We start from the raw sequence: 27,724 nt of genomic DNA, 5'->3' as shown, positions 1-27,724 counted from the left end.
GGCCGGCCCCCTCAGGCGGGTTCGACGGGTGGCAGGGAAGATTACCCGCCGTGGGGGATGCCAACCGGGGGGAGGCTGCAGAGGTTGTTTCTTTCTTCTGATATTGTTTTGTTGCACCTTCCACAACCCCCTCCGAAAAACGCAGGTGCACGGCTTTTGCAGGAAGCGGCGGGCTGTGTGTTGGTATGGGCAGCGGAGGCAAGTGCGACCTTGGCTGGTTGGATTCGTCAGCCACGCTGGGGGCTTTCTGCACCGATCGGGCCTAGCGCCTTGTGTTGGGCTGAGCCCCATCGATTCCCTGACTTCTTCGACGTTCCTCCCAGTGACGTCCGTTCTCCCACGTTGTGCCTCGCTGAGAGCGTGATCGGTCAGCCCGAAGCTGACAGTTTGCAGCCCCCGCTTCGTGATTTGACGATGTGTGAGCGATATGCTTGCCCCGTCACCGTGGTGGACGAGCGACGAGAGACGATGACTGGGATGTTCCTGTTAGCGGCGCCAGACTGCAGAATTCCATTCGTCGCAACTCCTTGCCGGGATGATTGTGATGCCACCTCATGTACTTGGCCATGTGGGATGTTCACAACCAAAACATGTTTGAAACAGCCCTGATTGCAGGCTTGGCCGGAGAGCAACAGGGGATTTTACTCGTTTCGGCCCCAAGCGCCGTCGGGTTGGTCAGATCTCCCCTCTCTCCGTATATTTCGAAGACTTTTCGAAGGCGAAAAGTCTTCAGGCTCTGCGTATACCCCGGTTCGCCCTGGCATGTGGCTCGCACCCTGTTCGTGATTATGAGAGGGCTGCGTCCTCACTGACAAGGGGACGGCGCCGCTCATCTCGTATCCACCGGACTGTTCATTTCGCGCGATTTGTGTTTAAATGAAGCCATTTCTCTCTTTGAAAGTGAGGGAGAACAGATCACAGATCTTTTTTTTTTTCTCTCTGTCTTTCCTTTCACAGCTGGGTTCTATCCCTCTTTTTTTGTGCGTTCTCTTTACTACACTCCTTTTCTTGCTTTCTGGGCTCTGTCCAGCTGGTTCTTCACCCTTCTATAGATCGCAGCGTGTCCGCGTGTCACTCCTTAAACAGACCACCGATTCTTTGACAGAATCTACCTGGTGCAACCAAGCAGAAATCCGAAAGGCTTTGCGCTATGGATGGCCGACAATCGAGCTCGTACGGGGATGCTGTCCGCAGGGCAAACAGCAACTCTTCCTGCCGATCCTCAGGCTGGTCCAGGGGGATCCTTTCCTTTTTGCTGATTTCATGGGTTTTTTTGGGATTTTCGTCTTTCACAGTCGGTGAGTGAGAAAGCTATTCTTACTCTATAATTTGCAATGCACAGATAATTTTCAGGATCTATTTCCTTTGATACAAAGCACACACCCTACCACTATACACTCTTGCTTTCGGTGGGAGTATTATCCCAGATTGGCAAGGGCTGAGCTTCTATATTTTTTCTTCCTTGAGCCTTTTCTTTAACCTGTCTTGCCACCTTTTTTGTGTCCCTCAAAAATGCTACTGTTGCGAGCAGAAGCAGATCTATAATATCACAAGCCTTTTCATTGCCAAGGACGGTTGGCTAACAACGGAAACTTCGTGTAGCGTCAAGTGTGGCGACGGATAGTATCCGATATCGAAGAAGCCCCTTTTTCCTACCGCCGGCTCCAGAAGCTAGAAGTGTATCGGCACCGGGAAATGGGGGAAACTCTTCTGGTTACAAATCAGTTGTCTACTACGTCAACTGGGTACGCAACGTTTCTGCCTCGTCATGGGTCATGACGCCAATATCAAAAAAACTAACGGATCATGTTTAGGCTATATACGATCGGCAATATAACCCGCAGGACATGCCAGTCGACAAGATTACACATGTCCTCTATGCTTTTGCAAACATTCGACCGACCACAGGAGAGGTTTATCTGTCCGATGAACAAGCTGACATCAAAAAGCGATTTCCCACGGATTCTGCAACTCAACCAGGGAACAACGTCTATGGATGCGCGAACCAGCTCTATTTGCTTAAGAAGCGTAACCGAAATTTGAAGGTTCTCCTATCAATCGGAGGATGGACTTATTCCGAAAACTTCGCACCCGCTGCCAGCACGGAAGCGGGACGCAGCATGTTCGCTGAGTCGGCAGTGAAACTGATGTTGGACATGGGCATGGATGGTCTGGATGTCGACTGGGAGTACCCTAAAGGTAAGCTCCCTACTTCTTGAGTGTGAATGATTTGCTACAAGGCCTATGCTAATACTGTGAGGTGTAGATGACAAGGAGGCTCAAGATTTTGCGGCTCTTCTTAAAGCTGTTCGACAGGTACAGGCTCCCGGCGTTTTCGGGTCTTGAGACGTTAGACTAACTTCTGCGAATAGAAATTGAACTCCGTAGCAGGAGGGCGCAAATTCCTTCTTACCATTGCTGCTTCAGCTGGTGCGTACCAAATTTGATGTTCAACAGTACAGAAGCTAACTGTTATTTATTAAAGGAGCGGAGCATTATGAGAAGCTGCACTTGAAGGAGATGGGCCAGGACCTTGATTTTATCAATATTATGGCGTACGATTACGCTGGCTCTTGGTCTGCCATGGCGGGCCACCAGGCAAACCTTAGACCGTCAATGTCAAACCCGCAGTCAACATCCTTTTCCACTGAAGCCGCACTCGATTACTACATCAACACGGGCGGCATCCCCGCCTCGAAACTTGTCCTCGGAATGCCTCTCTATGGCCGAGCCTTTGCTAACACGGAAGGTCCTGGCAAGCCCTACCAAGGAAACGGAGGTGCTGGAAGCTGGGAACCGGGAATCTGGGACTACAAATCTCTCCCACAGCCTGGTGCCAAAGAATTCATGGATCCGATGGTAAACGGCGGAGCCGGTGCATCGTGGAGTTATGATCCCAGCAAGAAGCTTATGATCTCCTACGACACCGTGCCAATGGTTGAAGCAAAGACGAAATACATCGTTGACAAGGGCCTGGGCGGAGCCATGTGGTGGGAGGCCAGTGGTGACCGCGGGGGCAAGGACGCAACCAAGGCTGGTGGAAGCTTGATTGCCACATTTGCCGAAGATGTGGTTAAAGCAGGAAAAATGGGGCTGGACAAGACGCAGAATGCACTACAATATTCGGAGAGCCAATACGACAATATCAAGGGTTAAACGTCGCGAAATTAGATAGTGGGATGTGGCGCTGGGCTTGCCACACAGGGCCTTTCGATTCTTACCCCTTTCTTTTCTTCTTTCTTCTTTTCTTCTTTCTTTTTTTCTCTCATCTTTTTTCTGCCCTTTTCACTTCATGCTGTGCATTCTCCACATGCTGGACTTACATTCTTCGTTGATACCCCGCGCTATTGTGCCGGACGCAGTGAGATTCCGCTCTAGAAGGGCTGGAACTACTTATGATTGATGTGAAATGATTGCTCATCTCTTGATTTGGCTTTTTTTTTTGACTTCGCCTGTATATGAATATTGTGTGGTAGATCTGTGGATGCATTTGCGCTCTGGATCAGAGTTTTACACAGTTAACTGCTTGCCCTACTGGGAACCAAACAACAAAAAAGGGACCAAGGTACTTGATGATATTTGAGGCTTCTAAGCTACATAGATACAAAAAGCTTTTCAGCTCTCACAATATATCAGTGCAGCAGGCACCGGATACCATTCCAGCTAGCTACATTTATTTGGACTCATCGAAGACATAGGTAAGATGGCACTTGCCGCAGTACTGGCGGTTGTGCATGGCAGCCATGAAAACACCAGCACCGCACTATCATCAGAAAATAGGAATCACTTTCGTTAGCCCACAGTTCAAAGCCGGATAAAAGTAATGTTGGTTTGCGAAGATATCTATTTTACTCACCTCAGCAGAGGGACACTCGCGTCTCAAGCGCTCGATCTTGCCATCGGCATCGACCTTGTAGTATTTGAGCACAGACAACTTGGTCTTCTTGCGCTTGTGCTTGATCTTCTTGGGAGTGGTGTAGACCTTCTTCTTTCTCTTCTTAGCACCACCGCGGAGACGGAGGACGAGGTGGAGGGTGGACTCCTTCTGGATGTTGTAGTCGGAGAGGGTGCGGCCGTCCTCGAGCTGTTTGCCGGCGAAGATGAGGCGCTGCTGATCCGGGGGGATACCCTCCTTGTCTGGATTTGGGGATTAGTCTAGTGTGTTTTTGTGTGAGAGGGAGTGTGGGCGGGTTGATGGGACGGTACCTTGAATCTTTGTCTTGACGTTGTCGATGGTGTCCGAAGACTCCACCTCGAGGGTGATAGTCTTACCCGTGAGGGTCTTGACGAAGATCTGCATTTTGACGAAGGCCTGGGAGACGAACTTGGTTAGTTTGGCATGTTCTCCGTTTGCGCTGCACGGGGTGTGTGTTCATGGGCAGCCGATGGAAAGGAGAGATCAACGGTAGTCGTAGAAAATCGATTATTGTGAAAGCATGATGTGCGGTTTCATCAGCTGGATGGGTGGAATGAATGGGAACAAACTCACCTCGACAAGTTGTCTTCCTCAACCTTCTTGGGTGCCAATCTCTGTTGAAGGAGATCGATATTTGTGCGTTTCGAAAAAAGTTCGCGATGTGGGCTTGTGGATCACGTGGTTTCTAGCGTCGCTGCTGAGTCAGCGGAGATAAGGCTGAAGTGCTGCCTGTCCGCATTTGGCGGTTGCCGGGCCGACGGCGCTTTATTTACTCGGCTTCCGGTTCGTGGCCGCCTGGGACGTCCCATGTCCGGCGCGCGCATCCACCTCGACGTCGAGCTCTCCATCGCGCTGCACGACTCACCGGACGGCATCGCAAGAGCAGCAAGACACGCGCTTGTCTGTTGCTCTACCAGAACTCCTGTGATCCTCCTTGAATCTTACTCTTATCCTTTCAAGTTTTCTATCCTAGTCGCGGTATCCTGCAGTGCGCTCATTTACGCATAGTTCGGTTGAGGATTTCCGTCCTATACTCCACTACATATTAATTGTTTACGATATCTTGTTCCAACACTATAATTTTTTGTTTTCAACATTGACCTATCTACCTTAATGAAGATTTGAATGGAATCACCTTGCACTGCTGTGCCTTAGAATACTCGGTGCCGGCCTTCATCACGACCTATCACCGATTTGCATTCATCCGAACCACCGTCCGTCAAAAGTGAACTGCCGACATGCTGGCGGCCTTGAATGTGAACTTTGACCGCCCCGAGAGTACTCTTCAGCACCGTTGTTTGTTCCCTGGGTCGGTCCAACCCGATGCCGCCACTAAATCAATGCCACCGGCAGTCCGACACCGTAGAGGATTGAGCCTCGATCAGGGACTAGCGAGGAGTCGACAAAAGGTTCTCAGTCCCAGATATGATCGTTTCGAGCCACTCCAATGGCAGGACTTTACCGTGGAGCTCGCTGGGGGAGCAACACATCGTCCCAGCACCCCAAGCCAACAAACCGGCTCAGGTGAGGCTCCAAGCCCATCCATTTTGGTGAATGCCTTACTGACCCGAAGAAGACTCGCCTCCTTTGACACCGTCATCGTCTCCATACTGGAAGCCGGCACGTGTTCCACGCGCATGCAAGACTGCCCAGTCCTCGCCGGTAAAACAACATGCAGTCGCGTCTCGTAATTTGGTCGCGATGGAACGAGTAAAATCTCTATCTCTGCAGGGGATATCGAGTAGCTTCTTATCGCGGGAAACCCTTGCACCGCTTTCCAACACGAATTCCCTTCAGCCACCAGATACTTTCGATCTGCAAAGCCCAAAGTTAAGCGACGATGTTTTCTCAGAGTTTACCTTTAATTCGCCGGAGAATTTTGAAACTGCATCGGGATCTTCTCCCATTCCACCCAGTATGCCGTCATTCCTGTCATTATCCAGCATAATCGGTGATAGAAGCAACCCCGCTACGGCCAATAAGGCAGCTAAAGTACCGATAGCGCCTGCGGCTCCACTAAATTCTGCTTCACAACGGACAACAAGTCGCTCTTCCTCGCCCGCAAAGGCACTATTATCGCCTCGTGCTCTGTCTATTGCGGATCTCAACCTTGATGCCAGTATAGATGCCTCGATTGAAGAAACCGGCATCACTCTAGAAGATATCGCGGCACATATCGAAGGACCCGATCCGATCGACAACAAGTGGATATGCACGTACGAAGGCTGCAACAAGCGCTTTGGGAGAAAAGAAAACATCAAATCCCACGTCCAAACGCATCTTGGAGATCGCCAATTCAAATGCAATCATTGCAATAAATGCTTTGTTCGTGGTCATGATCTCAAACGCCATTCCAAAATTCACACCGGGGTCAAACCGTATCCTTGTGAGTGTGGCAATAGCTTTGCGCGACACGACGCGTTAACCCGGCATAAACAGCGGGGAATGTGCAGCGGCGCATTCGCAGGTGCGGTTCGCAAGCCTTTGAGGCGAGGAAGGCCGAAAAAGAGGCCAGATGCCGACGAGAGACGGGAAAAGGCCACAAAGACCCGCGAGCGGGCGAAGAAGGGCCACACACGCACGCTATCCGAATCTTCCTGTGCTTCTTTTATCTCTTCTGCAAGCGAATGCGCCGACTCGGCGAGTGTTCGGGAAGGAAGTCCATCAAAGAACTTACCGTTCATGCCAAACAATACGTTCGGTCTACACCCAGATACGTTTTCATTTACTCCACCCGCGTCGCCTAGCCATAGCACCGGGAATATGCCATCACCTGCTCGAAGTTATCACTCCCTAGCTTTGGATCCGGAACTCAACCCATTGTACCTCTCACCAAGCAAAAGGCCTCTGGACGATATCCCTGAAGAGATTCCCGATATCCCATTGCTCGCTCCTGACTCACCGCTGCCAGTCAAAACTGAAGTAGGCACCGAATCCCCGGCTAGGATTCTTTGGCCAACAACGATAGGGTCGGATGGTATAAACAAGACAGATAATCCAAATTTGGACGATGTGTTTATTAGCCATGCAAGTGAAGCCACGATGCGCCATGACCAACTTCCCGCTCTTGACCCATCAACAACTGATATTTCGGAGCCAAACTCGTCTCAGTACGACGATGAATATTTCCTAAGCCATGGAGACGCGGATGGATCCGATTTACTTAACACTCATTTGTTTCCGGTATCTTTTTCTCCCGAAACCGAAGCCTTTTTTGACCGGTTCACCATCAAAAACGGAGCTTAGGCGTCATGTTCTCCCTTTCTACTCTCCTTGATTTATACTGGTATGTCTTTTAGCTCAGCGTATTTTGATTCTTTCCCTGGAGTCAGTTATCATGATTGTTTGGAGACTTAGCTTGGCTTTCTTTTGTCGTATTTCCGCTTCATCTGGTGGTTAGAGTATGTATCTGTACAACATTATGATCTTCCCTTTGACGAAGATTTGGGTGTTTTGTGTTTGGATGCTTTTGCCGTATGATTTCGATCTATTTCCTTCGATGCCACGACCTCCCTTTTTCCTTTTTTTTTTTTTTTTTTTTTTTTTTGTGCAGATAGTTTCTCGTGCTTCACTTTGATACCATCGACTTCCTGGCCTTGCGATCGGCTTTTGGTTTTTGATCTTGGATGGCGTTTCACTGTACGGAGTAACTAGCCAATAATTAACTAGTTAGATGCCAAGCTGCGCTGGGCTGCAGTATAGAAATCTGCGCGCTTAATTCAACTTTCACTGTTCCTGTCCAAAATATGCGACGCATCGACGTCAAGATGACCTTCAAGGGTCTTTCAGGAAAGCTACGGCTCCGTACCATGGTTATAGCTGCTCGGGGAAAGGGCCTCTGAACTTTTCAGATGGCGACAATTTCATCCATCCGACCTTCAATCCCACAACGGGAGGGTTTTCTCTGGGTTCTCGTTGTGTTGGGACGCCCATATCCAACCCTAAGATGAGAGCCTGCGCCGCAGTTCTTTTTTTGTTACCTTGAAAAATGGAATAATAGGCACTCTCCGTGCTTTTGACTGTGGTGTTCTATCGATTCAACAGAAAGAGATGGTGACTTCATCGTTACCACAACTTGATATGATTTCAACCTGAAGTTAAAAAAGAGCAACATGAGTGCTGGCTTGTGGCTTTGGATATGACAATATCCTATTCCTCCTTTAAAAGTTCCTCAGCATGTAAAGCTGACAGGCCCTTTTGTGCTCCTTTCCGATTCCCCATAATACCCCGTGATCCATTAGGTGTTCAGGTATCTGTCGACGCGTGTCTCTAAGATACTACCTAAAGCCCTTTCTTATCCTTTCCCGCGAAATTCACCAAGATGGATGGAGTTCTAGAGTTATCCAAGCAGGCGACGCATGCTTATGCTGTATCAGTTCTATGCTCTGTTTTAATTTCTCTCTTTTTAGTTGCTGCCTTCATCTCTTTCACTTGGCCCTGGCGCGTGGCGTTGCGGGAAGTGGCCACTCTCGCATCTATGGTATGCATTTACAGCTTCCACTGAAATCTGCTTTGACACCCACTGATGATTGTCGGAGCAGTTGTTGGGCCTGGTATCTACCATAACATTATCTGAGGGTAAGTAAATACCCTCACCATATACTTTAGTTGAGGGTAGTTGAGCAAGGCAATGCTCACAGATTTTTGGGTTAGCGATTCGCGAGCAGTTTTCTAAGGACCCCTTCGATGCTGCAGATTCCTCTAGGGTAAGCCTGTTATCTGAGTCTCATTACACATTGTGAATTCACTAAGTTGTGATATGAAAATTCTTAGGTTGCTGAAACTTATGTGGTGGCATATTCTACTTTCCATTTATCACTCTTACTTGCCAGAACGTTTCTATATGCAGAATTCTGGAACCTGTACAGATCAAGTCGATTCCGCCACATTATCTTCTGCTGCCTCCTGTTACTTCTCTATGACTTCAGCCTGCTCCTACCGACACTTGTGTCATGCTATGGGGAAACCATGGGTGAGCAGTGCACATATATTACTCCTGCCGCACCTTTTCCCAAGCTATCCTGGTGGAGGCTTGTTGTTAGCAGCAGCCTTGTTTGTGACATAGTCTTCTTTCTCCTCCCGATTCGGTGGATGTTTTGCTTGGCCTCTAAAAGAGAAAGACAGGTTTGGATTGCGATAGGGCCAGTGTTAGGTGCCTTGTAAGTGAAGCATTGCTTGCGTCGATTATATCTAATGAATGCAACAGCGCTTTATCACCACCCGCCATGCGTTACGCGTACATGCATGACGCAGATGGTAAAGAAAACCCAGTTGGTAAGTACTATGAAGATTCCCTATTGCCAAAAGACCCTCTGTCCTTTATTCAAAAAGAGTTCTGAATCATTTCCCCACAGCTAACATTACTAAAAAAAAGCGCAAATCTTGTCATACTGGCTTCTCAGTGCCATCCAGTGCCTCGCTATAGCACTGATTATGTCGATACCCGCAATTCGTTTCTACGGGGTTAAATGCCAGGCCTTGGCCGCACAATTTAACGCCAGCCACACCCCGCTGCCAGTACGTTTGCCTCGCTTGGACGTACGCTTGCGCCGGTTTAGATCCAAACATCGTTCTTCAAAGGAACCCCTTATCAGACATTCGACACGCTCTTGCGATGGACACCAGCTTGCAGAGCTTGATGAGATACATGTTCCATCGCCTTCCGCGAGCAGTCTGAGACGATGCAGTGCGGATGATCAGCCCTCAGATGATGATATTTTCCTTGCGGTTGGGTGTCAAATGGTGCGCGCTTCTAGAGGCACTCAAGTTCAGGGAGACACAATTGAGCCCCCGCCAAGAGCGGCTCGCCCGTGATTTTATTGGGACAGATATTCGAACTAAGATGACGTTTTGAACAAATTTTTAGTTCTGGTAGGTATCGTTCGCCATATTTCCATTTTTTAAGGCGACGAAAATAAAAAGGACATATGAAATTTGACTACTTGCCTATGTTATGTGGTTATGAAATGCAGCGCTTACAGCTACCCAAGGTTATGTCTTGTAGGTTTAAAAGCAATACAATCAGATTCAACTCCAGTATGACGTTCCCAGACTTATATCATATATAGATCAGTCATGACCCATCAACATAAACCCCAGAAAAAGCACCACATCTATACTCAGTTGAGGGAAGGGGTATTTTCGCTAAAATTACAGACCAGCGCCGAAAAACGCAGTGATGGCGTGAGCAGAATATGTATAGCGAGTATGTACTATGTAGAGATGACCGATTCCTAGGCAGAAGCCTTTTTCTCCTCGGCTTCCTCCTGCTTCTTTTCTTTCCATAGCCTTAAGACTTCAAAGCCCACCTCAACGGCAATCAATAGAATTATGGTCCATTCTAGTCGTAAGCCGTGCGTTTCACTCAGTCTTTCACGAAGGACACTAGCGATTTCTTGGGCATAGTCCATCTTTTCGTTTAGAATCTTAATACGTATTCCAACGTCAAGAGCCCTTCCAACTTGATCATAATTGCCCTCAAGGCCAAGTTCATGCTTGCTGTCCCAGAACAGGTCGGGAAGAGAATCTGTTAGCTCCGAGTAGAGGTTCAACTGCGCTCGTAAGCTAAGAAGCTGGCCTGTCTTGCGCAGGATAAATCCTCGTGAGTACGGCAGTCGCGTTCCTTTGGAAAGGAGGGTGGGGATATTGCGTGTCGAGTCAAAATAGTTGGACAACAGGCTCTCCAGGACAGCCAGCTTTGTGCTTCTAGCCAACCCTGAGGAGAACGCGATCTTGGTAAAAACCGTATCTACCGACTGCCTCTCTGAACGGTTGTATTCGTGGCGATTATTTTCCAGGGTGGGCTTTGTTCCCAAGATGATCTTATCGCCTTTCATCGTACTGCTATCACGCTGGGGATCTTCTGAATATTCTAAATGCTCCGTTTCCATATCGGCGATATGCGGATTCTCAGCTGCGGGTAATAGGACCGTGCTCGCAAGGTACGACGTGAATCCTTCCGGTAGAGACCATGATACAACTGTGCCTGACGGGAAGATGAAAACGTCTCCAACCTGATCCGCCGGTAAATCCGATGCGGCCAGGCTTGTGGTTCTTCGTATCGAGTCAAGAGGGACTTGTACGTGGATTACTTGAGGATAAAGGCCGGTTTCGAATGGATCCGGTTCATAGCCCTTTGCTAACAGAATTTTCATCACCTTTCCGATGTCGAACTGTTCGGCAACAGCGTAGGCTGTAACCATCTGTTCCAAGTAATACAACAATAAGCGCCCATAACGAAACTCCCCAAATATAGCAGAACTAACATACCTTGGTCTGAGCAAGCGGCTCTTCGCTCGGGTGAGGTCTTCTTCTGCCATCTTTTGAAAGCTGTGCTTCCACGGCGGCCCGGCGCAGAGACGTTTTCGCTGCTGGAGATCTGGACGATCGTTTTGCCTTCGATAAGTCTACCGAGGCATTCTCGCCGACGGGAGGTTCGGGAATTGATTTTGATGAATAGAAACCAGTTTGCTGAGGGGAGCCGCGAAGGGAAAGCAATCGGATGCCGAAGACGGGTGCAGACCGTCTTGGAGCTCCGCAACGCACAGAGGGCCCTAACAATCTGGATACGGTTCGAGGCGCAAACATCACTTGGAGAGGATTAAGGACAAGACTGACGGGGACGGAGAGTTAGGACCATTGCTGGCTGCAGGAGCAGCGAAGGCATTCCTCCTTCCTTGAAGCAACAGGCAGACAGGGCGTCGAATTCCTCAGAGAAGCCGCCGGACAGGTGCAGCTCCGGAGAGAAGGGAAGACGGGGAGAGATTTTGCGGCGGGTGTTTTATTCTGCTGATTCTTCCCGTTCCTCCCGGGTTGTTCAGAGGCAATCCGGATTTACTATCGTCCGTGAAGGCGCCAACATGAGGGCAATGAGCTCATCACCAACCCAACCATAAACAACAGCTCAGAATGCTCACTCTCTCCTCTGTGGTTATCGCGCAATTCCTACCTTAGATTGCTATGAAGCTTCCCAAACGATAGACTTACTGTCATGTAAGCTCCAATTCCCTTAGCCTCCTTGCTGGTTCAAAAAAGGCGGTTTGAAATGGCGGATGACGCGATCCTACCCGAAGCTGGGGACTCAAAGTCAGCTTCCAGTCCCAGTTCGTCCGCCAGGGAAAGACAAGCGGAGCAAGATAACAACCATCGGAGCGAAGAAGAATATGATGACGATGACGACGAAGAAGAGGAGGAGGAGGAGGAGGAGGATGAGGAGGAGTCAGACGGCGAGGATGAAGATGAAGAGCCACGACTTAAATATGTCTCCTTCACCAAAAGCATAGGCCCAGTGTACCGCAATGGCGATGCGACAAGCAGCTTTCTCGTTGGTGGGGATAAAATGGTAAGTCCTGGCTTGGATGCGAAACAGATATGTGAATTTGGCTGATCATCTCTAGATTGTTGGCACTCATAATGGGAATATTGTATGCACGAGAAGCTCACCACATGTGCATTTTCTTTTTTTTTTTCCCCTCTTTTTCAACTAACAAGCTCTGTAGCTTGTCTTCGACGCTTCGACCTTCCAGCGCTTTCGAGTGTATCATGCCCATTCAGCCAGCGTGACCTCCGTATCGATGTCTCCTTTCCCACCACCTCTGCCTTCCAACACGGGTGGAAAGAACGCACCCCTGGCGGATTCATCAAGCCGCGCATCGGTGGACCTGTCGAAGTCTCCTGGACAATCGCGACAAACGACAGTACCCCATTCTCCTTCAAACGCGATATACATAGCCACATCTTCCATCGATGGGAATGTATGTGTCTCGTCGCTGTTAGACCCCAAAGATGTACTCCTTCGGAACTTTGGTCGCCCTGTCCAAGCCGTCGCCCTGTCCCCGGATTATAAAAGCGACAAAACTTATTTATCCGGAGGACTTGCTGGCGATTTAGTCCTTACGGTCGGTGGACGTGTTGGAACAAGTTCAAATTCAACCACGATGGCCGGTGCTACTGCGAGCCCGTCCGGTTGGTTCGGAGCGTTAGGCTTCGGTGGGAATAACGGTAAGGACACTGTCCTGCACTCTGGCGAAGGGAGTATAAGCGCCATCAAGTGGTCATTGTCGGGGAAGTATATCGTCTGGGTTAATGAGGAAGGGATCAAAATTATGCGGTCTCACCTACACTTGGATAACGCCGACTCGGACTTCGCGTGGAAACGGATGAACCATGTTGACCGTCCTCGCGGCCCACAGTGGGACGAAATGGCGGGTGTATGGAAGCCCAGAGCCGAATGGATAGATGAAGATACCTACCCGGGTGGGCCAGGTACAGGTGAGGCGCATACTGGGCAGCTAAAGCTTGACCATCGAGAAAGATTGGTGGTGGGCTGGGGAGGAACCATCTGGGTGATCAACGTTTTCCCCCCAGGGCGCGATAAAGATCCCCGAAAGAATGTAATCGGTTCCGCAGAGGTTGTCGCAATGTGAGTTATATATATATATATATATATATATTTCAAATGCGTCTGTCTATGCGCAGCTAATCATTTCATAGATTACGCACAGACTGCATTGTGTCCGGAGTTTCGCTTTATAACCCCAATGTGCTGCTTGTCCTATCATATGTTGCATCCGAAGACGATGGCAAGTCAAAACGGAAGCAGGTTGGGCCCACTCGTGGCGTTAGACATCGACAAAACGGCCTCGAGCCAGAGATAAGGCTCATTGACGTCGAGACCAAAGAGGAACTTAGCGTCGACACGCTTACCATGCGCCGCTACGAGAGTCTTTCGGCGTCCGATTATCACCTTGGGGCTCTGCCACCGGCCAAAATTCTCGATACCCCCATACGCCGAGGAACGTTTGAAACAATCGGAACGGGTATACTGGATGCTACCCTGTATCCGACTCGCCTTTTTAGTTCCGCAAGTAGTGTTCGGAGCGTGACAAGTAGTGGGGATAGAAGATCGAGCCTGACGTCAAGCTTGGCCGATGCTCCGGTTGCCGATCACGATAGTAAAGAACTTGCGATCCTGGCTAGCGAAGGAATCAAAATTTTCATTCACAGCCCATACGACTGTGTGGTTGCCGTGAAAAGAGATGTTAAAGACCGTCTTTCCTGGTTGAAGGATCATGAGAAATATGAAGAAGCCTGGGAACTTCTTCAGCAACATCCAGAAGCCGTAGCTCAAGATATTGACGAAGGTGAAAGCCCCTTGAGTACTCCCAAACAACGTCGAGGGAGCGTTATTGGGCTATTTTCAGAGCCAGTCGACCGAGCAGACAACATAAAGCTGGAGAAAGAGCGACAAAATGTTGGTGAGTCGTGGCTGGAGCAGCTTATTAGCAACAACAACTGGGAGAAAGCTGGCGAGGTGTGTGGTAAGGTGCTCACCACAACGCCAAAATGGGAGCACTGGATCTGGATATTCGCGAAAAACAACAAGTTTGACGAGATTGTATCTCATGTTCCCCTCGATATTCACCCTCCATTGCCTGGCCTAGTTTACGAAGTGATCCTTGGGCATTACGTCTCACGAAATCATATGAAATTCAAGGAGTTGCTTGACCTCTGGCCGCCCAACCTTTTTGACATTGATAGCGTCATAGCTGCCATCAATGAACAGATAAAGTCTTCAATTGCAGCGGAGGAAGCAGATGAGAGCCGCCTTTTAACAGAATGCCTTGCACAGCTGTTCTTGGCCGGAGGACACTATCGTGAAGCATTACGATGCTATATTCGACTTCAGGACGCAGAAACTGCCATGTCTCTTATACGAGAGCACCATTTGCTTGATGCAGTCGCAGACGATGTGCCGGGTCTTATTCTCATTCGAGTGTCAAAGGATCAAATTAAAAGTGCATCCATTTCCGAGCTCGAAGCAGCCACATCTGAACCTATCAAACTCCTCGTACGCGAGGCGGTTAATGGAATTGTACATCCAGCCACCGTTATCTCCCAGCTCCAAGCGGCAGATTTGCATCTTTTCCTGTACTTTTATGTTCGCGCCCTTTGGAAGGGGGATTTTCTCTCAACGACCACCGATAAGGGGACAACCCCAATACGAGGGCATCATCGAACAAGCGCTGCGGATAAGCTTGTCGCTGATGAAGGGAGGCTATTGATCGATGCCTTTGCGGATACGGTGGTCGAGCTATTCGCAGACTATGATCGGCCCTTACTTATGGACTTTTTGCAGTCCAACACGTCATATTCGTACAATGCAGCGTGCGCAACTTGTGAGCTTCGTCACTTCACCCCGGAACTTATCTACCTCTTCTCCAAAACCGGTCAGACCAAACGAGCCCTTCACTTGATTCTATCAGACTTAAGAGACGTCTCGCATGCTATATCCTTTGCCAAATCCCAAGATGACCCCGATCTCTGGGAAGACCTTCTTTCGTATTCCATGGATAAACCAGAATATATTCGATGTTTGCTTGTTGAAGCAGGAACAGCAATCGATCCGATCACGTTGGTGAAGCGAATCCCGAGTGGATTGGAGATCCAAGGATTGAGAGAGGGTCTGACAAGGATGATTCGCGAACATGATATCCAAGCTAGCATCAGTCAAGGCGTTGCCAAAGTCCTTGCGGGTGAAGTTTCGATGCGAATGGACACCCTTCGGAAGGGACAACGGCGAGGCATCAAATTTGACATCGTACCCAACGAAGAAGCCAAACCTACGAGTGCAGTGTCGCAACATAATGAGCCAAAAGAAGAACTAGATGCAAAAGGAAACGTGGAATCATCGGAGAAGAAACAAACCTTTGAGCCAGGCCGCTGCGCTGGCTGTCATTCCAAATTCATAGAACAAGGTGAGATTTATCTGTCCCAAATATACTCCGTCACAGCAGGTTGGATGCTCATATTTCAGCAGAAAAAGAGCCGCTGGTCGGCTTCGCTTGTGGACATGTCTATCATCTGTCTCATCTCCACCTGACTCCACGGGGCCATTCATCTGGCGAAGGAAATTCGCAGTTGGAACCCCCACAATCAACGCTGTACGAAGACTCGTCACCTCTTTTGTCGCGTACTGTTGGTCTCAAAGTCACAAATGCTAGACTGTTACGTGAGAAAATCGGCGATGGATGTCAGATCTGTGCGTCGAAAAGAGTGACCCAAGGCCAGTAAGAGTAATAGACGATATCCATCTGCACCTGGTCCCAGCGGCTTCTTGAGAGACATGAAATGAACTCGATTAAGCGCTGCGCGTACATTTGCCCTTGTTGTGGTTGTATCCCAGGCAGTTCACCTTGCTGAAAAGGATAAAGTATGTAAAGACAGTTCTGCGGGGTCGAGACTTTTGGAACGTGTCTAATTTATTTTCCTTGCAACCAAAGATGACGGGCACCATAAACACTGACGAACTTTGAGATTGTTGATGATGCTGTCTGACATCCCGGTCTGATGTATTCTATGTTCGACAATTGGCGTGCCCATGGATATCTCTCGCGTCTTCCAAGGATCTAAGTATAACCTCTAGCTCTTTCGACATCAATTCATAATGATGATACGAAAAGAAAACACAGCCGCGTGGAGGGCGGGAACGCGGCTGTGGGGAGAGGCAGGGGTAGTCGCCTTGTCGACAATTTCCAATTGTGCTGTCATGGGAACTACAGCCTACAAGCAACACAGGCAAGATTGGGAAGACAATCGTATCAAATGATACTATCGACAGGAGCAATTACAATAATTGTTCAATTCTTCTCTTCGTTACATTACAACTTGCTAGACAATTTCATCAATTTCAACCGAGCATCCAAGCAAGACAAACCACCGAGAGATGACTCAATCCGAAACGAAGATCCATTAGAAAATATTAAGAATTGCAACAATCAAAGCGCCGAAGACACCGCCGGTAACGCCAGTCACATGGGTCGCGTCGTTGCTTGGGGCCGGAGCAGTGGTGGAGGCCGGAACAGTTGAGGTACTTTCTGTTTCCTCGGTCTCAGTGGACGAAGACACCTTGACTTCGGTGCTGCTCGAAGTGACATGGGGAGTGGTGCTTTCGCTGATGGTCGAGACGCTGGTGACAACCGAGCTGAAGACGCTGCTGGTTTCAATGATCGGAGAGGAAACAGGAATGGAGGCAGCAGTGGTGCTAACGACTGGGCTTGTGACGCTTGCGGGGCTGCAGTCAGTGACGGTGACGGTAACGACTATCGGGTCAGTCGTCGAGTTAGCAAACTGGCTGTTGTCAGTGTTTGCAAAAGACTTACCATCAGTAGCGGCAAGGTCGCCGTTGTCGCGAATGTTGACCTTGTTGGCATCGATGTCTGATACGGAGTCAGTGACAATGTCGAGCACAGCGGATGCAAGGGAGGGTCGTGGTTGGTTTTTACCGGCGTTGATGTTGACTGTAAGAGTGGTGAAGGCCAAAATGGCCGCTGCGATCTTTGTGTTCATTATGTTGGGATTCGGTTTTGAGTATGTTTGAAAATTTGAAAAGGTAGCTAATTATTGGTTTTGGATAAATAGCTGTTGAAAAATAAAGAAGAAGAAAAGAAGAAGCTTTCCCGGAGAGAAAAGAGTAATTTATACTGCTGGGGGCCCCCACGCTATCGCCAAGCGAGAGACGTGATCTAGAGCCTGTTGCTGATTTGGTGAGCTCTGATTCGATCCTCCGGCTTCGAAACAGGAGCAGGTGACTTTGTCCTGATCTCGCAGAACAGTCCACCCGCCATGTCGGAAGTGTACCAGGCTCCGGAGGTCGTTTGATATCGTATTTAAAGCTATTTCTGTCTTACTCAAGAGCAATTAAGGAGTCTCAAGCGTGTCTAATATACGTAGCATATGCTTACCTAGTCCTTACATTCACGGCCCACGGTTTGATACCGCCATTGTCGACGTACTCCTTTGGCTGTCCCAGGGGATCTATGGTGGCTGGACTGGAACATATATGGGCCCATAGACGCTTGGACGGCGTCCCTATTTTACGGCGGGAGTGGCGCTGGCACTTTCGGGCAGCTTCCTTCCTGGCACTCTGCGAAAACAAGCTCGTCTTGCTCCATTCCACTTCGAACAGCCGGTGGAAGGGCCTCACGATACCTTTCGTTTTTGGATCCCGCAACTTCTCCCTTTTGTGAAGAACAATTGCAGTTCCTACCTTTCCTCTCCGAGTCCTCCGTCTCCCTGTCCTGCTACCCGTTGATATTGAAATAAACTTACGCTAAGGCGGGAGCTTAAATTTAGCGCATACGCTAAATGTGCTTAATTTCTCACACCAATCCATGTGGCAGCTCCTCTTCAACACTGTCCTACGTCACTACAGAGGCTACTCCCGTTCACGCTAAGCCCCTTCAGGCTCTTAATAACAATGTGAATCTGGTATTGGTCCCCCTTTGGCTGGGGAAGGGTGGTGGCTTTGTGCAGGGCTGTGATGGGAGTGATGGGAGTAAGCCCAGAGTCGGAACGGAACATTCTATCTCCTCACGCTAAGAAATTTCTTAGTTTTTCTCAGGGAGGCGATTCTTTTCCTTTCAGGTTTATTCTTCCTTCATTTTTTGTATGTAGCTGTCAGATAATGCAACGCCTAGCCCGCCGGCGCCATTTCCGATAGTGATTTTGGATAAGATCGGATACCCAACGTCTATATTCTTGTTTATATCTACATTATAGTCTCATCATCTGCCTGGAACGATTAATCGAGGCCATGGCCGTATATATGTGTGTATATATATATATATCTATATATCTCGATGCCGTTGCTATGCTACCGTCTTCCTCGACGGTAACATATCCAATTGCCACCTTCCCGGTCAACCTTACAACCATTAATCCGTCGCTATCTCGCCCTCTACTTTCTTTCTCTGATCTTCCGCACCCACAGATCTAAATTTCTCGGAGAAACAGCCAAGCCTCTGATCCCCATGGCATCCAGGATGGACCTGCCAGGAAATGATCTGATCCTAATGGGCCAGCGGGAAGATCAGAAAGTTTCTAATTCGCTATGGGTTGCGAGATATTACCCAACGGCCAGCTACAGGAGAATAATTACATACGGTACGATACCGGTTACTTCAAGTTGCATACGTGGCAGCTGATGTCACGGGAATATTTTTTTTTTTCCCGCAAAGAGAACTCGGCCCCCGATAGGTAGCGGGCCAGAATGGCTTCAGCAGTCGAACGTAAACATGGTGTCTATAGCCAGAGAATAAGTTCCAGTGGCGGGCTAAATGGCTCTATCTACGGCAGCGAGATGTCCCCCATCTACATTCTTATTCGTTTCTACCGGTGTTTTCTCGACGACGACTACTACAGTGTCTTTCTCGCTTTTGCGCTCATGGTCAAACAGTCAATCAGGGAAAACAATAAACATATCGAAGATTTTGGAGCTTGGAGAAACTTCGTGGGTTACCAACAAACTCCCATCTCTTCTTCCCTCACCATCTTTCGAGGGATCTCAAACATACCAGAACGGTCAGGTAGTCCTTTCGCTCCACCAGCATTGATTCCCAGTCCAAACAGTTTCCAAGAACACTTGAAAACTGCAGGTAAAGAGAACGTTCCTTTCCGCACACTTGCTTCTCCAAGGAACGGGACTTTGAGAGCATGAACAAAAAACAAGATTACAATACATCTTCAAGCATAACCTATAATGGGAGGCACACGTAGACGGCCTAACGCCAGAGAGATATCGATACCGGCCAGGTAGTGGTTGGTTGTAGCATTAAGCCCCGGTGCTGGAGGGGTACGAAGTGGGGTTTACTACTGATCAGAGCAGATCGCCTTTCGAGGATATCATGTATCTAGCTTGCTCCACGACAAGGGGGGCAATAATTAGTTTTACCCCGATATATCACTCTGGTATATAAAGTGGAGCTTATTCTACATACTTTGATTGACATATTTCCTCACTTTTTATTTTAATAAGACGCCTATTAAACCTAACCCCTTGAAAAAAAGAAAAAAAAAGCAATCCAAGGTACAAATACACACCCCATATCAGGATATCGAAGCAATAGGCATATGCATACATGCACTATATCCAGCGCAATCAATACAAAAGGGAGTCACTCCTCAATCCTATAACCATAATTTCCCCAACCCATCTCACGCCATTCCATCAGAAGAGGGGGGAAGTTTCTAGGCTAAATAGGCACAGCCAAAGGAAAAAAAAGAAGTTTGAGTTCATCGAGATACACACACAGGACTTCATCCCACATACAGAACAGAAAATGGAAAAAGCAAGCAAAAGATGATGATAATAATAATACTAATAAAAGAAGCAAGCAAAAGAAAAGAAAAACGGAAAAATGAAGATTAGAAGAGCCGAATGTCGAAAACCGAGGTGGTATCATTAAAGACATGGTTATTATATCAGCCACCAAAAAAACATAACAAAAATAAATTAGGACACTGCCTGGAAAGAGACTGAGGATTACCAGGCCAAAAAGGTCCTCAAGGGGGAGAGAAAAAAAAGCGAGAGGCAATGCCATGTTTGAATTTCCAACTCCTTTGCTCGCCCTCGTTTGTGAGGAGAAATCTTGCAGACCTGCGACAAAACTGCGCTTCCTCAATCAAGAAAAATAACCAATGTACACCGTAGGAAGAAAAGCACATAATATCAAATGGAAGTAAAGGTAAAAGAAGAGGAGAGCAGTAAACAGCAAAATCCAAGATAAGACTTCATTACCCATAGTGCTTTTGATCCTTTTTTTTTTCCACCACAAATATTCGCCGACGCTTGAACAGAAATGAGAGCCAACAAGATTTGCAAAAGCCATAAGAAGGTACCCATCTTTCCAAAATGGTTTAGCAGCCAGGAGACTTTGAAAAAGGACCGAATGCGCTCAGCTTAAAATAAACAAGAGACCTGGAAAGTCAATGATTTGTACAAAAAAGAAAAAACAAAAGACCGCTCATGCATGGAATACAACAGGTATCTGCATTTCTCAAATTGCAATTCACAAAAAGAATCGCATTTCAATATCAGACACTGTAACCGGCGACTTCGGATCGTCGAGGTCCATGCCCGATTGGCCCGAGTCTTCCAGCTCGGAGAATTCAACAGTCATGTCTTGGCCTTCCGCCATCTCGCGGACAACATCATCATCTAAAACGACATTAAAGCCATTGCCGCGAATAACTAGAGCCCGCACAATTCGTGCCGGATCGAATCGACACTTCTTGGCAACTGTTTCCATTAATCCTTTCGCAGTGCGTTCCGCTAGGTAGATCGCATGATAATAATCTTCGCCCTTCTGTCCCATGCTTTGCCGGGCGCGGACGTAGAAGCAACATTCTACAAACGAGAACGAATTATATCGTTAGCCAATCGGATTTAAGGTACAAGTGGACAAGGATTTTCTTTTTTAATTTTCCTTTTTTTTTTTTTTTTTATAGAATGCTGGGGGGGTGTTCGAACATACTTGGCTTCTTTGGAGTGTCATTAGGAGGTTCATAATTACTGTCCACGCCCATAGCTTCAATCCAGGTATCAGATCCGGGATTGGAGTCATCAGCGGAGATGCGCTGGACTTTGATCGGTTGGTTTATAAATTGTCCATGCTTCATATTGTCGCCACCGCGCTGCGAAGCACTTGACCAATCCAACGACCCATGTCTCGAAGTCGAATACGACTCGTTCATGAAATTTGCGCCCTTTGCTTCGAAAGAATGGTGAGAGGAACTGGGTGAGTGGTTGCCAGGAGAAGGAGAGAAGGCATTAGTTGCCGACGCACCATCGTTGGACTGCGCGGAGTCGAAGCTCATGCGTTGTACAAAATTCTCATCAAGCGTCGTGTCCAGTTGAACGGGAAACAGGTCGGGGTCGTCTTGAGGGTCACCTTTCAGGTTGAGAACGCTGACGGGTTGTGTGGACGAAAACATGTCGTTCAAGTTTGACAGCTTGATTTGCAAATCCTCCTCCAGAGTCGACTTGACTCCGTCTTGCGACCCGATCGACCACGGCCGTTTACTCTTTCCGAGTTTCGCTGACTTGACCATCCCTTTGGAGCTGATAGAGCAGCTTCTCTTCCGCTTATCAAAATTCGCAGACCCAATTTCGGCCTGGGTGATCTGCTGTTTGATCTTTTCCATCAGCTTCTTGATGTGCGCAACATCATTGGACAGCTTCCTTTCCGCTCCGTGATCTCTAAACAGTTTCACTTTGCAGTAGCAGACTTCAGGAGAGTCACCAAGCGGAGGCTCTGAGCTACTCGTGGCTATGACCTCCGTCTTCGCGCATAGCCTGACCGGAATGCCCTTCACGCCCTTAGAATGGCTAAAATCAGTTGACAAAAAGTTGAATCGAACAGATATAGCGCATTCCGGATTTCCCGTGGTTCTGCTGGGTACCCAAAGGACAGAAAACCCATCAAAGTTTGCCTTTTCCAACTGTACACGGGGGTGCCGGCCGTCTCCAGCTCCGCCTTGGTTAGGATCAACATGTTCAACAGCTAGAAGTTTGCCGTCACGTTGGTGGGCTTCATTTGTCCCGCGACCTTCCTTCCATAGCTGCCAACAGCTCGCTGGTTTGGAACGTTGTTCCTCCTCTTCAAATGAAACACGGATATAGGTGCGATACCGAAGTTGCTGAGAGGCCGAGGCCATGGGAGCAGTATCTATGATGTTTATCGTGTACGCCTGGCCCTTATTTAGGTATGTTACCGGGATTTCATCAGGATCCTTCACCATGGCGGTCGATGCGCGGAGTGTGGCATGGAATCGGAAGCTGTGGCAGCAGATAAAGTTAGGAACGACTTGTCTCTTAATTTTTTTTTTTTTTTTTTCGGGGGAGGGAGTTCTCGAGAGAGAATGTCAGCATACTTTTCATTGTTATGGCCTTGTAACCCATCAGCAGATTCTGAGAGACGTCCCGGGACCAGTCCCAGAGATGGGTTGTTCAAGCCCAAGCTGTTACTGAAAGTGGGATCTTCCAGTGAGCGGCCCAACGCAGACAAGTCTGGGTCACGACGAAGGAAAGTACTCGGTGCAAAACCATGAGTTTGTCCAAACGGGTCCACGCCGTGTCCTTGATGGGGGATAAAAGGTTGATGGAACGAGCCAAGGTCGATGGCTGAGTGAGGCATCGAGGGGTCAGCAGAACTGGACTGAGGTATCGGGAGCGGTGTGAGGAGGCTGAGAGCCATGTTCGGGGTGGGCATATCTCCCGAGTGAGCTGGGTTGGCCAGAGCACCGGCGGTCGGGCTCGCAGCGTAGTATGCAGGCGGCTGGTTGGCGAAGGAAGAGAAGGCGAAGGAGTTGGGGTCCATCAGGGATGGGGTGAAATTCCACTGTTCCGGGGGAACTTTGGAGATGCCATCGGTATCCTTCTTGTCCTTTACGTCCATCATCGGCCTATGGGAGGGGCGCGAATCCGTCAGTCAGATTCCGACGCTCAATTGATACTATTTTCTTTTTTGCTTTTCTTTTTGGCAGGCAGTTAAGTTGTTAAACAGCTGGGCTGGCTTTCATTCGAAAATCCCACTCACCCCCTGGATAGGGAGGAACCAACCTCTGGGTAAGAGTCTGGCCAATTACGGGGTCGACGAGGACACCGTTGTTCTCGTGAGCGGCGTCCAGCGTGGTGGTGATGCTGGAGCAGATCTGGGGGAAGGACTGCTTGAAATCGGTGTAGAGCTCCTCAGAGGGCTTCTGGGAATTCTTTCTACAAGCCAAAGGATCAAACGGTCAGCATATCTCTTCCAGAGTGGCCTGGGGCCTTTTGTCCGGTTGCCACCCAAAAAAAAAAAAAAAAAAAGGAAAAAAAAGGAAAAGAAAAAGAAAAAGAAAAGGAAAAGGAAAGTCTGCTCCAGATCTCTCTGTGCTTGAGCTTTATCTTGCTTTATTATTTTTTTTTTTCCCTTCTCGCTCATTGCCACGTTTTGCTCCTTTTTTTTTTTTTTAAACGTACCGATTACGAAACATCCTTTGGCAGCAAGCGACGCAGGAGATGGGAGGAGGATGAGGAGGAGGAGAGCAGACGGAAGTGGAAAAAGAGTCTTGAGGGACGCACAGACATCAATTGAGCTCCAGTTTCTAGTTGAGGAGAGGAGAAGGGATCGAATGATGGTGTGTATATGTGCAGAGAGAAAGGTCTCGTGGTCGCTGGCTTATGAATGTAGTAGAGAGAGGAAGGGGGGAGGAGTATGAGGTAACGTGATATATGAGGGCCGGCGGTTGGAGGAATCTCTAATTGCCGGTAAGCGGGAGAGTTTATACGCTCGATGGATGGGAACCAACGGAAATCAATTGGGATGGAGAGTAGAAGAAGAAGAAGAAAAAGAAGAAGCAGAAGCAGCAGATGATGCTGATGATGATGAGCAGTAGAGAGGCAATTGGAGGGAGACGGGGCGGAAAGAAGGGGAAAAGGGAGATTTTTCCATTCGGCGACTGGAAGGGGATAGGGCAAGCCCGTGAAGCTTCGAATATATACATTTAGAAAATTTTGGGGATGGATGATCTAAGACGTCGATGACGGACCGGGATGGGGGAAACATGGGATGGGGTGGATGGGAGGTGGGGGGGGGGGGGGGGGAGGCAAGACGGGCGGGCAGGCAAGGTGAGTGAGTGAGGGAGTGGAGGTAGGAGGGGGGGAAGGAAAGTGAGAAGGCGGCGAACGGCGTATTGAGTTGTGGAAAGAGCGAGCCGAGTGAGTCGAGTGAGTCGAGTGAGCGTGAGCGCGAGAGAGAGAGGGAGACGAGAGAGAGAGAGAGTGCGGAAGTGCACGAGAGACAGAGAGTGTGTGTGTGTGAGTGTGGGTGAGGGGGCGGCGCGCGAGGGCGGGGCGGCAAAAAGAACGATGGCGTCACGAAGCAGAAGCTGCTACCGCGAAGGTTCCTTCTGGGCCCCCGGGAGGCAGCCAATCCGAGGCCTCGTCCGCGGGTCCACCGCAGCGATCTTTCCCCCCCTGCCGTCAGCGCTGCGAATCTGATAAAAGGGGGAGGCTTGCCGGGCGGCGGACCTATGACGCGCGTCTTAGTAATCTTATTCCTTTTTGACTGCTTTCGGCTCTTTTCCCCATCGGAACAAAGGACAGTGGACGGCCGCATGATTGGCCCAAAGCCGAGGGAAAGCTCGAACCTCGTAAAGTCAACAAGTAGCAGTAGCAGCAAGCAGAGAGAAGGGGAAGGAAAGGAAAAAGCACAAAAAAAGACAGAAAAACGCAAACCGCCGCTGGGTGGTGAAGCTTTGACGTAACAGAGACTCGGCTTTTTTTTGTTTCTCACACCAGATTCGTCACCGCACTCCAGTGCTCCCATCATCCCCATCCATGGGCGTCCAGCCTGCGATATCTGCTGTGTTTCCCTCTTTGCTCTCCTGGATCCCTGTCCCCCTGGTGTGCGCAACAACATCATTGCATTCATTCATGTGCTAACGACAAGCAGAAAAATGGCTCCCTTCCCCGTCCCCCTCTCCCTTCTCCCTACCCCTCCCCTCTATCTTCCGCTACCTCTCTCTCTCTCTCTCTCTCTCTCCCCCCTCTCCCCCGGCCTGCGCGCTGTCTCAAGCCACCCAAGGGCGAAGTCGCGCCGGGAACAGCTGCGGGCAAGCCACAGGTCCAGGCGATGATGTCATGGAAGAAGCTTGGCGCCCGTCCGTGGAAAGAGCAAGTGGAGCACGTCTGACGCCACATGCAACTCTATTCCCCCGCCCAATCACCGCCCGCCATCGCTTCAGGAGACCAAACTTTACCAGACACGCAGCTTCCAGCTCTTCTCCCATGGGCGCGCCTTCCCCACCCCTTCAATCGTCCGCCGCTTTCCTTTTTTTTTTTTTTTTTTTTTTTTTTTTTTTTTTTTTTTTTTTCTTTTTCTTTTTTTCGCTTTCCTCTTCCCTATCTTGTCCTCTTTAGGTTGTGCTCTCCCTTTCGCTCTCTCTCTCTCTCTGCCCCCGCATTTCTTTCTTTTTTTTTTTTTTATCTTTTTTGGGGTTTTACTTTTGGTTTTGGAACTCTAGCGTGCGGCTGAAGATACGGTTTCTCCCTGTGTCCGTCTCCCGCCCAAGGATCGCTCCGTCGACCGGGCGCATTTAGGTCCGGTCGAATCTCCCTTCTGGCGCTGTGTAGTCGCAAGCTCACGCCTCCCACACCGACCCATTGTCTAGAACGCTCTGGCTAGGGACCACTGACCCTCCCAAGCCCATAACTCCGTACTTCATGTCCCTCCGTATTGGTTACTCGTACGTATGTATGTTCTTCCGCCTGCGGGTCCGCGGGAATGTCGCGGGATTTGCCCTGTCGTTTAGATTCTTATTGCTATGACGTTACCAAAAAAAAAACGATAATTAGTCTTGAGAAAGAAGGCGTACTGTGGCCACCGTCAATTGCCTCGATGCCCCGTTGCCGCGACAGATCTCGGCAGGATGTTTCGCTTTTCGGTGGCTTGTTCGAGTAACTAGCCCGGGGAGACGCGGTGTTTGACCGAACAGCCAGCCCCTGTGTCCAGGCTGGCAGTGACAATGGTCGGAGTAATTTAATAGTTCACTCTGGACGGAGTACTCCGCCGTATGTCCCGCCTATTTACGGAGTGCCCGTGTAATGTTATTTTCGGTACTTACTTTCTCTGTGAAGAACTCAAAAACAGAGCATCCAAGCATACATTCCTGTACATACAAAACATCATGTTTTATGTATCTATTGTCTAGAACCCCCCGGGGGGGGTACCTTTGTGGTCGACAACAGTGTAAGAAAAACGGCGGCCCGTGCAGAGTGCACATCACTCCATACCTTTTTGCAGTTAATTGTCAGCCACCCACTCCCCTCCGTACTGGGATATGTTCAGATGTACGGGGTATTGAATCTCATCTCAAGCAATGGAGCATGACGCATAATGATATGGGCTTATCTATGGCGTGTACAGTTCATTCCTCGCATTTCTGAAGCACATGTGCTCCACGATGATCCACGTCGATATCCCTGCCCTAGCAACGGTCCCAGGGCTGTGTAGAATCCATGCTCGTACATGCATCTGCCTGCATACATACATATTAGACATCCACCTCTGAGCTCGTCTGAAGAATAAGGAGCACTAAGAAGAAATCCATTGAGTAGTTCAGCGGGGGCGTCCCCGACACACCAAAGACGTCATCACAACGGCGTGCGAGTGGGTATGGTGGACTTTCCGACGATGACGAACCCAAAAACGATGTCGCTCAATGGGCACCTTTTTCATCTTCAACATCCTTATTCTTTTTCTTTTTTTTTCTTTTTTTCTTAGCAGGACCCGATGATAGGTACGGAGTCCTCCGTCCAGTCATATCTCCACATCCATGATTCATGTCATGGAGTAATATCCCTACATATGTTTCACTATTCCCGCAAAATGGGGTTCTTCGGGCGGGCTCTGAAGCTCTCTTCCGCGCATCCATCTTAATTTTAACATCCGCGAATCGACAATGACATCAACGAGTGCGTTCTCTCTCTGTCCAATTACCCATAGACGGGGGGGAGGGGGAGGATCCAGCACGAAAGCGCGCACTCCGGACTTAACCCTCTATACATACACATGTCAAATGCTAATTGTATCCCGGGAGGTAAACGGTACAGAGGGACCGGCAACCCAATCACCCGCAGTCAAGAAATCATCCATTTCCTCCGTACTTAACTAGATAATTTTTGGAAAAAAAAAAAAAAAAAAAAAAAAAAAAAGTAAGGGGAAAAAAAGAAAATGTAAATCTTAACCAAAACACAAACTTCCCATCAACACAGGAAGGCCACCCTTCTCGTTCCTCCACAAAGATCAGGGAAGGAAAAAGAAAACACAGGGTCTCGACAATCTAAAAAAAAAAAAAAAGGGAAAAAAAAGAAAAAAAAGAAAAAAAAGAAAAAAAAGAAAAAAAGAAAAAAAAGAAAAAAAGAAAAAAAGAAAAAAAGAAAAAAAGAAAAAAAGAAAAAAAAAAAAAAAAAAAAAGGAAGAAGGCCCC

General features: G+C 48.7%; 8 protein-coding genes across 9 annotated transcripts; 4 read left to right on the top strand and 4 right to left on the bottom strand.

Moving 5' to 3' along the window:
• Positions 1–762: 762 nt before the first annotated feature.
• On the top strand, positions 763–3,224 carry CTS1_3 (Endochitinase 1; the record flags this gene model as incomplete). The annotated part of the gene is made up of 6 exons (XM_003068427.2): positions 763–778; positions 1,603–1,745; positions 1,815–2,199; positions 2,267–2,316; positions 2,373–2,430; positions 2,486–3,224. 6 exons carry the CDS (start codon positions 763–765, stop codon positions 3,154–3,156), a joined length of 1,323 nt encoding a protein of 440 aa, XP_003068473.2. The 3' UTR covers positions 3,157–3,224.
• Positions 3,225–3,556: 332 nt separating this feature from the next.
• Positions 3,557–4,545, bottom strand: RPS27A (ubiquitin-40S ribosomal protein S31 fusion protein). The gene is made up of 4 exons (XM_003068428.2): positions 4,490–4,545; positions 4,207–4,312; positions 3,857–4,137; positions 3,557–3,763 (listed from the first exon to the last, which is right to left on the bottom strand). Exons 2-4 carry the CDS (start codon positions 4,298–4,300, stop codon positions 3,674–3,676), a joined length of 465 nt encoding a protein of 154 aa, XP_003068474.1. The 5' UTR covers positions 4,301–4,312; positions 4,490–4,545; the 3' UTR covers positions 3,557–3,673.
• Positions 4,546–5,154: 609 nt separating this feature from the next.
• Positions 5,155–7,162, top strand: ACE2 (Metallothionein expression activator; the record flags this gene model as incomplete). Its single annotated transcript, XM_066124106.1, has 2 exons — positions 5,155–5,440; positions 5,493–7,162. The coding sequence occupies 2 exons, from the start codon at positions 5,155–5,157 to the stop codon at positions 7,160–7,162; spliced, it is 1,956 nt and encodes a 651-aa protein (XP_065980183.1).
• An 865-nt stretch (positions 7,163–8,027) lies between these two features.
• Positions 8,028–9,730, top strand: D8B26_003307 (uncharacterized protein; the record flags this gene model as incomplete). The annotated part of the gene is made up of 6 exons (XM_066124105.1): positions 8,028–8,396; positions 8,458–8,494; positions 8,570–8,622; positions 8,690–9,075; positions 9,123–9,190; positions 9,291–9,730. Exons 1-6 carry the CDS (start codon positions 8,238–8,240, stop codon positions 9,728–9,730), a joined length of 1,143 nt encoding a protein of 380 aa, XP_065980182.1. The 5' UTR covers positions 8,028–8,237.
• On the bottom strand, positions 9,290–11,690 carry D8B26_003306 (uncharacterized protein). Its single transcript, XM_003068430.2, has 2 exons — positions 11,186–11,690; positions 9,290–11,118 (listed from the first exon to the last, which is right to left on the bottom strand). The coding sequence occupies exons 1-2, from the start codon at positions 11,501–11,503 to the stop codon at positions 10,150–10,152; spliced, it is 1,287 nt and encodes a 428-aa protein (XP_003068476.1). The 5' UTR covers positions 11,504–11,690; the 3' UTR covers positions 9,290–10,149.
• Positions 11,691–11,846: 156 nt separating this feature from the next.
• VPS41 (Vacuolar protein sorting-associated protein 41) lies at positions 11,847–16,352 on the top strand. The gene is made up of 5 exons (XM_003068431.2): positions 11,847–12,257; positions 12,313–12,339; positions 12,415–13,337; positions 13,409–15,672; positions 15,735–16,352. Exons 1-5 carry the CDS (start codon positions 11,961–11,963, stop codon positions 15,986–15,988), a joined length of 3,765 nt encoding a protein of 1,254 aa, XP_003068477.2. The 5' UTR covers positions 11,847–11,960; the 3' UTR covers positions 15,989–16,352.
• A 64-nt stretch (positions 16,353–16,416) lies between these two features.
• Positions 16,417–17,501, bottom strand: D8B26_003304 (uncharacterized protein). The gene is made up of 2 exons (XM_066124104.1): positions 17,077–17,501; positions 16,417–17,016 (listed from the first exon to the last, which is right to left on the bottom strand). The coding sequence occupies exons 1-2, from the start codon at positions 17,261–17,263 to the stop codon at positions 16,667–16,669; spliced, it is 537 nt and encodes a 178-aa protein (XP_065980181.1). The 5' UTR covers positions 17,264–17,501; the 3' UTR covers positions 16,417–16,666.
• A 2,210-nt stretch (positions 17,502–19,711) lies between these two features.
• Positions 19,712–24,287, bottom strand: D8B26_003303 (uncharacterized protein). 2 transcript variants are annotated; one of them, XM_066124103.1, is made up of 5 exons: positions 23,715–24,287; positions 23,316–23,468; positions 22,628–23,158; positions 21,229–22,532; positions 19,712–21,101 (listed from the first exon to the last, which is right to left on the bottom strand). In XM_066124103.1, exons 1-5 carry the CDS (start codon positions 23,726–23,728, stop codon positions 20,764–20,766), a joined length of 2,340 nt encoding a protein of 779 aa, XP_065980180.1. In that variant the 5' UTR covers positions 23,729–24,287; the 3' UTR covers positions 19,712–20,763. The 2 variants fall into 2 exon arrangements, with proteins under 2 accessions (XP_065980180.1, XP_065980179.1); XM_066124102.1 differs by having other exon boundaries at positions 23,821–24,287.
• Between the last annotated feature and the right edge of the window lie 3,437 nt (positions 24,288–27,724).

The sequence above is a fragment of the Coccidioides posadasii genome, chromosome 2 (genome assembly GCF_018416015.2).
Source record: "Coccidioides posadasii str. Silveira chromosome 2, complete sequence".
Taxonomy (NCBI): domain Eukaryota; kingdom Fungi; phylum Ascomycota; class Eurotiomycetes; order Onygenales; family Onygenaceae; genus Coccidioides; species Coccidioides posadasii.
This window is presented reverse-complemented; position numbering and strand designations above follow the sequence as displayed.

Bases quoted from the DNA above. Each gene is read 5' to 3' on its own strand.
- D8B26_003303 (XM_066124103.1), bottom strand. The intron at 23,159-23,315 runs GTTGGTTCCTCC...CCCCTCCCATAG, and splicing joins GGCCAGACTCTTACCCAGAG to GCCGATGATGGACGTAAAGG. The intron at 22,533-22,627 runs GTATGCTGACAT...CTGCTGCCACAG, and splicing joins CAAGGCCATAACAATGAAAA to CTTCCGATTCCATGCCACAC.
- D8B26_003304 (XM_066124104.1), bottom strand. From the start codon at position 17,263: ATGAACACAAAGATCGCAGCGGCCATTTTGGCCTTCACCACTCTTACA. The intron at 17,017-17,076 runs GTAAGTCTTTTG...CTGACCCGATAG, and splicing joins CGACCTTGCCGCTACTGATG to TCGTTACCGTCACCGTCACT.
- VPS41 (XM_003068431.2), top strand. From the start codon at position 11,961: ATGGCGGATGACGCGATCCTACCCGAAGCTGGGGACTCAAAGTCAGCT. The intron at 12,340-12,414 runs GTATGCACGAGA...CAAGCTCTGTAG, and splicing joins GCACTCATAATGGGAATATT to CTTGTCTTCGACGCTTCGAC. The intron at 15,673-15,734 runs GTGAGATTTATC...ATATTTCAGCAG, and splicing joins TTCCAAATTCATAGAACAAG to AAAAAGAGCCGCTGGTCGGC.
- RPS27A (XM_003068428.2), bottom strand. From the start codon at position 4,300: ATGCAGATCTTCGTCAAGACCCTCACGGGTAAGACTATCACCCTCGAG. The intron at 4,138-4,206 runs GTACCGTCCCAT...CCCCAAATCCAG, and splicing joins CGTCAAGACAAAGATTCAAG to ACAAGGAGGGTATCCCCCCG. The intron at 3,764-3,856 runs GTGAGTAAAATA...TTCTGATGATAG, and splicing joins GCGAGTGTCCCTCTGCTGAG to TGCGGTGCTGGTGTTTTCAT.
- D8B26_003306 (XM_003068430.2), bottom strand. From the start codon at position 11,503: ATGTTTGCGCCTCGAACCGTATCCAGATTGTTAGGGCCCTCTGTGCGT. The intron at 11,119-11,185 runs GTATGTTAGTTC...TACTTGGAACAG, and splicing joins AGCCGCTTGCTCAGACCAAG to ATGGTTACAGCCTACGCTGT.